This window comes from Phalacrocorax aristotelis, chromosome 1, assembly GCF_949628215.1.
Source record: "Phalacrocorax aristotelis chromosome 1, bGulAri2.1, whole genome shotgun sequence".
Lineage (NCBI taxonomy): Eukaryota > Metazoa > Chordata > Aves > Suliformes > Phalacrocoracidae > Phalacrocorax > Phalacrocorax aristotelis.
Genome location: NC_134276.1, coordinates 33,451,103 through 33,463,453, shown reverse-complemented (window position 1 = coordinate 33,463,453; position 12,351 = coordinate 33,451,103). Strand labels below are relative to the sequence as shown.

At 41.0% G+C, this 12,351-nt stretch overlaps 1 protein-coding gene across 2 annotated transcripts; it reads left to right on the top strand.

The window, feature by feature from the left end:
* Window positions 1-11,927, top strand: LACC1 (laccase domain containing 1). Of its 2 annotated transcripts, XM_075087446.1 has the most exons (8): window positions 1-191; window positions 841-944; window positions 4,105-4,290; window positions 5,234-5,825; window positions 6,540-6,721; window positions 7,204-7,369; window positions 9,213-9,438; window positions 9,962-11,927. In XM_075087446.1, exons 4-8 carry the CDS (start codon window positions 5,258-5,260, stop codon window positions 10,134-10,136), a joined length of 1,317 nt encoding a protein of 438 aa, XP_074943547.1. In that variant the 5' UTR covers window positions 1-191; window positions 841-944; window positions 4,105-4,290; window positions 5,234-5,257; the 3' UTR covers window positions 10,137-11,927. The 2 variants fall into 2 exon arrangements, with proteins under 2 accessions (XP_074943547.1, XP_074943541.1); XM_075087440.1 differs by lacking the exons at window positions 1-191; window positions 841-944; window positions 4,105-4,290 and adding an exon at window positions 1,662-1,882.
* Window positions 11,928-12,351: the final 424 nt, after the last annotated feature.

Sequence of the window (12,351 nt, the reverse complement as noted above, 5' to 3'; positions counted from 1 at the left end):
GTCGGCCAAGGGCCGGCCCCGCGGCGCGGCGTGCGGGGCTTAGGGAGCGTCGGAGAGCTTGGGCGAGGGAAGGCGAGCGGCAGAGGCGGCGTGAGGGGAGCGAAGGGGCACCGAGGGCCGGGGAAGGGGGGGCTGTCCCCGTCAGGAGGCGGAGGATAAAAGGAAGGAACAACTCGTCCTGCCAGAAATGAGTGGGTGCTTCGCGGCGGGTCCCATGGCGGTAGTGCGGCCCGGCTTCCCCTGTGGCTGAGGCAACTTTGCTTAGCTTTTTTCCCCGTTATAAGTTCCCCGAGTTGTATTAAACTGCATTTTCTGTCATAATCTGTTAGCGTTTGATGTATGCTGCAGAGAACATAAGTTATGCTGAGCACTGTTTGGGTTATGAGGAAGAAAAAACGTGGCCCAGTTTCTCCTGCTCTGCACCGTTTTATAGCCACAAACTTGTCTTGTGCCCACTTGTATTCCTCTGAACTCCAGGTTAAGGAACTTTAACCCTAAATCCCGCAATATTTATAATTTAATTGCTCATCTCTGCATATGTCATCCCTTTTTTGAAATGGCAGACACTGAATGTAATACTTGAGCTGGAGACATAATATCAATTTGTCATTTTTCAATACTGTTTTGTATCCTGGATATTTTCAGACCTTTTCCTTATAATTTCTCAGCATTCTGCACCAAAAAATAACTTCAGTAATTATTTTTTCTTAGTCTGGTTAAAGCAAAGAAAATGGTTGTGTTAGTCTCTCTCCATCAAGTCCCCCTGTTAATTTTTACTGACGTAGTTCAGACACATTTGACAGAGGGGTTGAAAGTCTCACAGATAACTTATTTCTGCAGACTTCATGAAGATAGGTGCCTGAGTGGGGAAGGACAAGATACCTGCATGGGTTCCCTTTGGGAAGGAGAGCCAGGAGGATTCAGCGCTCATCCCTCTGCCCACGGTATGCTGAAAGGAAAAGCAGGAGGCAAAATGGTGAGGAACTCCCAAGGTGTGTTAGGACCTGGCAGAAACGTAGCTTTACTGGAGCTGAAGGGAATGGAGGAACGGGGGACATAGGAAAGCAGTTCACAGGAAATCTGGTTTTATTAATTCCTCTGTTAACAAAAAAATTACTTTTTTTTCTTGTCCTTTAGTTGTCATACTCATCTGTCGTGACTGATTTTAGCACAGTTGAGAAAATGTATTTATCATATGATTCTTGGGCAAACCCTGATATAAATCCCCAGTTTTTCCACTTGCCTTTTGACCTTTGCATATTCCTGTCAGACTTTTCAGACTTTTTTTACAGAGCTCTGCAAAATTTCTGACTGCTCTGAGGAGAAACTGTCATTCTCATTTCAGGCCTGTGGCCCTGAAGACTGGCCTCTCGTAACCTCTCTATCCAGGTCCTTCTGAATATACTTTTTCTTGACTGATTGCCAAATTCTTCACTGGAAAGTGCAGTTACAGCTCAGAAAAACTCCTTCAGTCTGCACAGGTTTTCCTTAAACTTTGTGTTCTTGTTCTGTTTCGCTATGCTGTACATTTTTGAATCTGTTTGAGATTGTGCAAAGCTGATGCATTGGAACATATGATTACGGCGGCAAGTTACATGGCAGGGTTAACACTGCTTCCGGGTTTAATGCTACCCAGGCACTTAATCATGTAGGTGCCTCTCAGTACAGTTTGTTATTTCCTGTGGATACTGACAGCAACAAAGCAGGGTCTCATCGTAAAGAAGAAATACAAGTTCCCACTCCAATCTTACCTAGAATAGGAATTTCCATCTTATACAAATCAGCTGCAATACTGACAGTGAGAAGTGAGATATATAAAGCTGGTAATGTGTGTTTATATCAGATGATAGCTCGCAAGAGTTTAAAAGGATTGTCTACCTGTGTAAGTAAACTCCTGTGTTTTAAACTTTGAGTTTGTTTATGAAAACTGCATGTACTTCAATATTTTCATTTTAAGTGCTGATTTCTGTTTCTTCAACCTTGCCTAAATACCCCTAAGTTAAGAGAGGCAGAATGCTTTATTTTAATCCAGTTTAAGAGGCTTTTACGTATTTCTTTTTTTCCCCCTGTTTTTGTCTTTGCTGTTGTTGACATTTTATTACAGATGTGTTCTTATCCTTGTTCATTTGGGCTGCTTTAATGACCTTTTTTCTTTCTCTGGGCATCTCTCTGACAGACTCTGGCGGTTAAATATTTCTTGCCTTTTTAGTTTTCCCAAAATGATGTCAGTTCTCTGAGTTTCTGTAAGAAGATGAAGTGACCAGTAGGATTCAAAGGTGCAGGAAATTGCCAGCAATCTTGTCTTGACCAACAGTGAGCTTTTAGAATTAGATTTCTGGGGTTTTCAAAAGTTGCTTTTTCAATCTTTTTCTACCCTGAGCTGCCTCTTCTCTGCAGCTTCGTTTTATTTCCTTCATTGTTTCTTTCTTGTATTCACTTTGCCTTTCTCCTTTTCATTCTTGTTAACCTCCTCACCTCTCCTCTCTTCTCATTATCTATCATTTTCTTTGATTTTCTTTTTCCTGATGTCTGTGCAAGAGAATCTTTTTACCTTCCAAATGTTTGTACTGACAGAATTTCAGAGAGTGAGCAAAACAGCTAAGTGGGTGGCCTTGGCTTCAAGTTTGTGCAAGTATTTGCCTTGCATTGTGTACTGAAATGAGCAACTCCTTAATAAATACACTTAATCTTTCCTGTTGCAGTTACGTGCAGTGAGATTTTCTATGGACCGGGACTATAGAGCATATTGCTTAAAACCTGAGTAACCATGAATGCATTTCTCATAAGCTAAAACGTTGCTGTGCTTGGCAAGCCTGTATTTTGAGAAGGGTTTTGTTTGGGGGGGGCTTAGAAAGCAGTAAAAAAATTTTATTATGACTGTAAGCAAATTTACTTCTCATACCACTGACCTCAGTAGGACTCTGATGCAAAACTGGAAGGATATGAGGGTGAATCAACCCCATTGTTCATTTGTGTACATCTCAATAATTGTCCGTGTGGACTTCTTGCGATACACACACAACTTAATTACAATGTAGGCAATTACCTCTCCCTCCACACTTTCCTTCTACCCCTTCTTTGGTGGTATTTTTCTGGGAATTATGAGGACAGCAATGAACTCTACTTACCTTCCACTAGTGATATAATCTCAAGTGGAGCAATAATCTGTTTTCTACTACACACCTCTGTTGTACTGTCTTTGCCGGGGCTATTTGCTATACCTAGATTGGGATCACGTCATATTCTTACAGGCCTCCCACAGAGAGTGCCAGGGTAGGGAAGGAAATACCCTGATTTCCCAAGTCATGGTCTTTGACATGAGTCTGTTTTGACACTATTTTCTCAGCAAGCTGTGTTCTCTGAAGTCTGTTATCAGCTGTGTGTAAATAATACTTTGAGCAAAATCAAGAGTCATAAATTCCTTGGCAGATACTTTTATCTGCTGTCACATTTTGATACTTTTAGTTCACCTGTTTTGATAGTCACTAATGAGTCTTTGTAAGTGTTCAACTCGCAGAAAGGAAAACACCATTTTCAGTCAGGATTATTTTTCTTCCAGTCTGGGGGAAAGAACAATAAAGAAAATACAGAATGTTTTCTATAAAACCTACTCTGAATAAATTTCCATTAAACCAGAAAGGTCTTTGACCTCTCATTTGAGTGTAGGAACTGTGGGAAACCATTGTCAACCATAAAATGCCAAGGAGGACACGAAGTCCATCATAGTGGTAGGCCTGTAGTACACTCAGAAGCAGGATTTCTGCAGGATAATGAAGTGCTGTGAAGCCAGAGCATGCACATAGTAACAGGAGAGTGAGGGTTCAGGGTAGGAAAATAGTGCCAGGCATTATCTGATATGGTCAGTTCTGGTAGCAGAGCATTGATTTCAAAGACTTAAAAGATTCTCAAGTCCTTTGTTCCTGCCAAGATATTAATTTTCTTGCAAAGGAATTAATATTCATGCATGATTTGTTACTGTGTAAAAATAAATGGTGGCATTAAGGAATACTCCAAATGATTACGGGGTCTTACAACTGATGATAAAGCTGCATGTATTCCTCCTAGATCAAGCACAGTGCTGAGTCATGCAATCTGTCTATTCAGCTGTCTGTTCAAGGTTCCCAAAGCAAAAGGACCTAGTCTTTTGTTCCAGACCTCTGGAGACTTGCACTGGAAACTGAAAAATCTTCAGAGATAGAGAAAAGCAAACAAGGCAGTTCCTAGAGGATATGTAAAATAGGCTTTCACAGCAACAGAGAGAGGAAGAGACGGATGGACAAGTTTCCACAGGTAGGCAGCCTGGCTGAGCTTGGATCAACAACATCCAGAAAACGGAAAAAAAAAAACCAAAACACCAAAAAAGCCCCACTGAAACTCAAATTACACCATGGGCCACAAGACAAGCTGTGAACTACAGGATGATTTTGGATAAGCTTAACATGTCTGAATTTCAGAGCAAAGAGTGCAGCTACCATAGTGAAAAGCTGAGGCAGGCTGTGCACAGTATATTTTCATTTAGTTCTGAGTACTTCTTGCATGACTAGGCAAAGTTTCAGTAACCTCTGCTGAGTTCCTGTGTGTGTTGAAAAGAACTATACTGATCATGTGCCCCTCCACATAGAAGTCAGGAATTACCAAGTCAACACTTTTGGTAACCAAAAGGGAGAAGTGCAAAAAGTCTTGAGAAGACTTGTGGGAAAGACGTCGTGATCACAGCCCAGCACCCCTGCTGCCAGGAGGCGTAGCAGAGATGAGCTCCACCTCAATGATGTGTGTAAAATGCCTCCAAAAAAATTGTTACAGATCCTCCTCCAGTCCCAGCAAGTTGAGGGACCTCCGTATTTGGTTCCCCTCATAGGAGCTGGAGAAGGCCCCAACAGTCAGAGGTCAAGAAGATCCATTAGGCTAATGTGGGTTAATTGACTCAATGAATCTCATGTTACGTAGTAACCTTCTAACATCCCTGACCTGGGAAAAACCTGAGGTAGGCGGGGTGGTAGGGAAACACCTAAATACTTAAATAAATACATAATTCCCATTTCCACTGCTTTTCTGTTGCTGCAATTTCTTTTGATGCAGTGAGGAAATCCTAAGACAGTAATTACTGCTACACCACCTTCTCTGCACCGCATCACTGAATGCATTGCCTTAAAACATAATTCTGTGCTTGGAATAATGACGCTGTCTTGCCTTTTTGTGTGTTTTTCATGTTTTGTTACTGACTGCTTGGCAGTTGTAGGAATCTTTATCCTAGAATATGGTGGAAGCAGTACTGATAGATCTGTTCAGCCTACCAGCCAACTTGCAGAACAACGTCCAAGGATTACTACGTAACATGCTAGAAACGATTGAGAAATGCTCTTCCATCCCTGCTCCTTTTGTATATATCATGTGTCGCCAGAGGCAGGGGAATGAAAGGGACAGTGAACAAGAGTCCATGCTCCCAGCTCTGAGGGGTTTTCAGAGTCTGAAGAAAAGGCTGGAGGTTGTACGTGCTCTGACTACAGCTGCTGCTTTGTACACCATCAAACAAAGACTGGATGAAAAAGACCTAAGCATCATTAAAGTTATTCTCCCTACCTTAAGAAAAGCCTTAATGAAAGTATATACAGACCATCTCTTTACATCAGTCTACCAGTTTGAATTTGAGGATTTACAGGTGGCATCTGACTGTGAAAACCTACAGATAGCTGAACCTCAGAATGCAGAGCAAACACTTCCTACACAGGACGTGGCGCTCATCCAAAGCGAGATTCAGACGTACTTGGAAAGCCTGCCGAGCCTGAAAGGGGAGCTCACCATCCTCAGATCTTCCCTCATCCCAGGTAAGGAGAATTCTGGCTAATGGATTTTACAGAGAATGTTCCCAAGCATACTTCTTCAAAGTAATTGCAAAATGGGTAAAATTTGTAAATGTCTTCAGGCAACAAATAACTCTATATGATGTTGCAATAGTATCTCATGTCTATGAGAGGGGGGAAGTGTCAACAGAGATACAGCAAAAGACTGGCAAGTCTCCTCCAGGCCTGGGGCATGATTGGAGGACAGAGGGCCTAAGTTTAGTGACAGCATTACTGCAGACAGTGAAATCTCCTCCCCTCTGTGTGGGAATTACACACTTTGAGAGTTACCTTTATCTTCTGGAAAGGCAGGACAGGAGTTTCTCCTGGTCTGCGGCCTAACGCATGCCCGGTTAATCAGACTGATGTCTCTGGTGTCCCTGCCCTGGCATGACCTGTTTACTGCAGCATGTCTCTCCAGCAGTGTGATTATGGGGTCTCATGGTTCAGAGGATTCAGGACAGATGAGAGGTTTGCTACTGCAAAAATTTGGAACAGTCTTTCCTTTAAAATATATCTGAAATGATCCAGAGCCTGAAAGGAGCATGAGTTACTTAAAGCGATCTTTGCCTTCATTCTGCTTCAAATTTTTGACGGGGACTTTGAAAGGATAAAAGAGACTTTGAATCTCAACTCTGATTATATCTGGACTGGTCTGGTGTTAAAAGCAGTTGTTTGTTGTCTGTTTTGCCTTGCCAGATGATATCTTCCTACATGGCTTCACCACAAGGACAGGTGGCATCTCCTACATACCAAATCTAAGCTCCTGCAATCTCTTCAGCAGTTCCAAGCGGAGGGACCCACAAGTTGTTGTTAAAGAAAATCTCCGCAGGCTAGCTAAAGCTGCAGGATTTAACCCAGAGACTTTTCACAGAGTCAAGGTATCTTATCAAACAACGGATTTATGTAAACAGATCAGGTCGTCTTTTGTGTATCACTGGCTAAAACTGTAGGCATTATTCTTATCTTTCTTAGCAAGAACTTGTGAGAAGCAGGACAATTAAAACATTTATGCTGGCAGTTTATCTGTCAGAATAGCCATTCAAACTATCAGCCCTTTGGCCCTATCTGGAGAAGAAGCACTGTTTCTTCCAAGTATGTTCTAACATCTAACTTACCACAGTGTAGAATAATCAGAGAAATGATCAGAGCAGTTTCTCTTAAAAGAAAAATACACCACCACTTCAATGGTGGCTTTTGACTGATACATCTGCACAGCATTTGAACAAGGGAGTGCCTGATTTCCATGCATAAGCAGTTGGTGCAAAAGAGTCTTTCATGCCAAAGAAAAATTGTTGCATTAGTCAGAACTGGTTTCTTTTGCTGCTGTATGACTGTCCATGTTCTGGTTTTGTCTTGACAGATTGATCATGCTAATGCTGTGTGTATTATGGGAAAGACAGAGCCTGACAGCTATGATGGAATAGTTACGAATCAGAAAGGTGTTACGATAGCAGCTCCAGGGGCTGATTGCATACCTGTGCTGTTTGCTGATCCTGTCAGAAAAGCCTGCGGTGCTGCTCATTCTGGTAGGAATTTTGAATCGTGGAGGTCAAAATAGCTAGGAGAACACTGGAAAGTGAGTTTTGGATTCAGGATTACAAATTAGCAAAGGAGCACGGAGCAAGAATAAACAAATGCAAGATCACATAAAAATACAGACCCTGACCTGTCAAGTTTGTATCCTGCCAAAACAAGATTATTCTTGAGAATAGTTTGTTTCCCAAGCTATTTCTTATATAACTGTAATAATTATGTGTGTATTTATACATTTATTTTTCTGATCTGGTAGACAAAACCAATTTTTTTTTTTTGTGCTCTAACTTCAAGTGTAAAAAATGGCTATAAAGCCAATGCCTGCAACAGTCATTTTGGATCAGAAGAAATGTTTTTCTGACTCAAACCAAATGAGAATAAAACTGAAGCAGGGATGGTTAGCGCAACCTGGGTTATGTCTGACTTCAGAAGATGTTCCAACTGTTAGGCTAGAATATGTATCCTCTGGTGAGATTTTCCTGCTGGGGCTGTTTAATTTTATAAAAAAGTGTGTATTTATGAGGTCAAGGAGAAGGCACAGCTGAGAGTTTCTCCTCAGCCTTCATGCTTGTACACTCCTTCATATGGTAGGAAGCTTCACCTCTGCCTAGAACTTGTGAATACCACCTAATACGTAAAATTCTTTATGGATTCAATAAATAAGCCAAAATAAATTTAAATATGTGAGTTGTCATAAGATGATCAAAAGTTTGACTTTCCTTCAATAAAGTTGTTGTGCCCCCGAGCCCCATGCCTAGCAAGCTTAGGTTAGAGAAAGTGAGAGGAATGAGAATTGTGGCATGTCTGTCTGGGAGGAGAGGGGAATGTTGTGTTTTTTAATGGGGAGAAGGGATGGAGATAATTTTATCCTCTCTTGAAAGCTTTAAGAGTTTTACATAGTAAGTGTTCAAACCTAATTATTGGAAAATATTTAAATGTGTAGTTGCTCCTTTCTCTCCTGCCTCTTCAGTTATCTAGTCCCTGGCACACCACACTGTTCCCTCAACCCACACCACTGCCTTCTCCAAGCATATGTCCCGGCTCTAGCCTGAACTCCTACCTTCCATCTCCCACGTTTTGGCCTTCATTCCCGCATCACATTCCTTGCTAGGCTTCCAATTATCTTTTCCTAAATCCTAAATCCTTTCCTTCCTGTCCAACCCCACCTCAGTTCAGTTTAACTTGAACACATGTTGCTATGTATACAAATAAAAGTCATCTCAGTCTTTGGATGTAGAAAACCAGAAGAGAAGTTATTAGCATATCCTATCCTTTGATTATGACGCGCTCCCAGTGCAACGCAGACTTCCTGGGACTCCAACTGAGATATCAGATCTCCAAGCTGGGCTTTCTTCTATCTGTTCCAACAATGCTGACGCGCAAAGTTTGGCTTTCTTCTCTCTATTCCAAACAATGCCTCTAGCTTGAGCCTTTATTTTTTCTAAAATAACACTAAAAACATTTTTAGCATATTATAAAAATACACTTCTAACTGTAACATATTTCTGTTGTCATATTCCCACTTAAATGTTTCAAGCACAGATGCTCTGATTGCCCAAACCAGGACACTGGGAAGAGGGAATTCTGGAATCCTAATCTAAACCCTTCTCTCTAGCTTCCATCTCCACAAAATGAAGATATCAGCAAACTGGCAGGTGTTATTGTGTTGGGTTGGGGTTTTTTTTGAAAACAATTATTTATTATTAGATATAATGATTTATTTTTAGATATAAATATATCTATTCATTTGTACCTTTAATAACAGCATGTATTTTAGCTACTATAAAATTAAAAAGACTATTCATACAATTTTTTTCAACCTCTCATTTCTTACAGGATGGAAAGGCACATTGTTAGGAGTTTCTATGGCCACAGTAAATGCTATGGTATCTGAATATGGCTGTAACATAAAAGATATCCTTGTGGTGCTGGGCCCATCTGTAGGTCCTTGCTGCTACAAACTTCCTCACGGATCAGCTGAAGAATTTCACAGAATTGATCCAAAGTGTGTGAGACTATTTGACTCTGCAACTCCTTATATTGATATTAGGAGAGCAACACGGTAAGCCTACTGAGTGCATTTCTATGGCGTACACTTTGTTTTTTGTATTGAGTAAACTCAGCACAAAAAATCAAAAGGCTATTTCCACATTAGTTATCAATAACTATATTGATATTTTATTATCCAACATTATTATGGTGAGGGTCCTCACCATCTTAAAGTATTCTCTAGTACTTTGCAGATCAACAAATTATGCCTTTGAATGAACGTTATCTGCTCACCTTTGCTGGGTTTCAATAATAATTGAAACTGTTACACCTTTTATAATTTTACTGTTATACTTTTAGTTTGTGGATTACAGACAAATGTTCAAACTAAATGTGGTTTGATTGGTTGCAGAAAAGCAATCATTTTAGCCTAATACTGGAAAAAAAAAAAAACAAACCCCAAAAGCAGGTAGAAGTCCCAAATACAATATTGGCACAGTTTGCGCAGCTGGTACTTGAGGTGCTGTCTGAATGATTAAGGAATATAAGGATGTACAAAAAAGATATTATTTTCTGTTTCTCTTTCTTTCTTTAAGGATTCTTCTTGAGAGCGGTGGGATTCTTCCTGAGAACATCCAAGATGATTCTGTCACAGACCAGAACCAAAATATCACTTTCTGTACTGCATGCCACCCTGATAAATTTTACTCTCACTTTCGTGATGGCACTAACTTCGGGACACAGATTGGCTTCATATCAATCAAAGACTGAGATAGTGTCTTTTACTCTTGAATAGTATTCAGACAACAAGTCTGGTGTATTTCCTGGCATCCTGCTCTCCTCATAGTTCTTCCTCCTTCCTTTCACAGACTTGCAATAGGGAATTCACAGGTCTTGAGATTCTCTTGCTTCTTCCCTTCCCTGCCGTTCTGAGGCAAGAAGAAATGTGTAGGGTGTGGGGCCAGTAATTCTGGTGTGAGACAGGGTCTAAAGCAAACAAGGACAACCCACACCAGTGACAAAGCCCTTCTGCAAGACCAGATTCAAGCTCCTGTTGTCTTGCCTTCTTGACCAGATATATCCCAAAACCTCGCTGTCTTAAGGTGGTGAAAGCACAAAACCCCAAAGTGTTCATTAGCTTCTGGATGAGACTTCTGAATGAAGTCAAGTATGACATTGCTGATATAGGAAGGGAAGCCTGTATTGCACGTTAACTGTTTGAGAACACTCAACTTCGGTAGTTTCAGCTGAAGGTTAGCCTTACGGAATCATGTGCCTAGGATTGTTTTTCTTCTCTAGATTAGTCTAAAGAAGACCTTCAAAACACTTACAGGACTTGTCCTATGGAAAATAACTTGAAAGTGAGACGCAAGCAAGCTCCTTTGGTGCAGACATTGAAAATCTATGAACTGTCACTATTCTGTATTTTTTATTTTAGAAAAAGTAGGACTAGTACTCTTAATATGATATGACATATTTCCTTAGGATTTTTTTCTTTAAACTATTGGTGCTCTGCTAACGTCCATTGAGACAGTCTCAACAGTGGCCAGTTATTTAATAAATATTTAAAAAGGGGAGTGAATTTAGCCTCAGTTAATCTACCATAAGTTAATTTTACTGACTGATAGTTGACTTACCTGTCTTGTTAAGCAAATTCTAAGTGTGCAGTTTTCTTTTGGCCATATAAAATTTGCCTCTAGACATTGCAATAAACATGACAGTTCCTGACACACAGACAGTGAGAGCTACCTAATAGTTCTGTCCAACAGTCAAGTCTAAAACTATGCTGACTGTAGCTTGCAGAGTTGCCAAGCACAAGCCTTGGGATAACTGTCCACATGACGTTTCTATTTTGAATTCAACTATCTTTGCCAATTCTAGGCTTGTATGTCCACTAGAGGTCAGTGCTTGCTCACGCTGCACTTCCATCCCTTGCTGCACTGTCCTCACCGATTTTCAAACCACGCATTTTGCAAAGCACTGTACGGCATACACTGCTACTTTTGGCTATATAACCACCTGCCAAGTTATTCTGGTATCTCTGCTTGAAGAGTGATCTATTTTTCATTTTGTCGAGCTGTGATTCAGAGCTGACCAAATTAGTACTTTCCTTGTCCTCTGGGCGAACAGACTTATTAAAAACTTTCTTTTACCTGTGAATGGTATTTCTCAGAGAAGAGCCTGGTTCTGAGTGCGTTACCCTCTGACTGTAACCATCTACCAAAAAAAACACTTCTCCCAACTCTCTGACTTCTTTAGAAATATGATTTTTCTTCTGCTGTAGCACTGCAGCCCTTGACAATCCATTTTCGCTTACCTATAAAAAACCGTGCCGTTGCTTTCATCATTCTCATTTTCTTTTGTAACTTCACTGTGGGATGTTTGCAGCTGGGTTCAAACTGGTGCTTCAGGTTCCAACAGGGGCAACACTCACACTCCTCAACTTCACGCTGCCAAGCGTGTTACTGCACAGTAGCTAATAGTGTGTATGGTATGTATACGTATATGCATGTCTGTGTATTTGAGTTATGCCAAATATAGGATAATATAATTATATGGACACTGACAGGCTTATGTTGTTGCCTTATCTTACCTTTTAATTCTGTCCCTTTGCCCTGGCATTTAAGTGTGAACCACTTCACGAGCACCGACTGAAGTCGCATTGATGTGTCTTTCTTTCTGCTGTTTGTACTGTGGGGGCAGTAGCACCACGTAGTCTTCAGTCCCTGCACCTGAAGCTGAGCCAAAGCTTGTCTGTCAGTGCCCTTCGCTTAACCCTCTTCCCTTGTGGATTAAGAGCATGCCGTCAAAAGCAGCTGAGTTAGTCGGTTTTGCAAGGTACTGCTTGACAGCTGAAGCATCATAGGTGCCCATGTGCCTGCTGTTGGCCCCTCTCACCTCAAAGGTGGTTTTAAACTAAAGCATTTAACTTTGCAGTAAGTAGTAAGACCTTGAAGCCGCACTACTTAGCACAGTTCAAATGCTC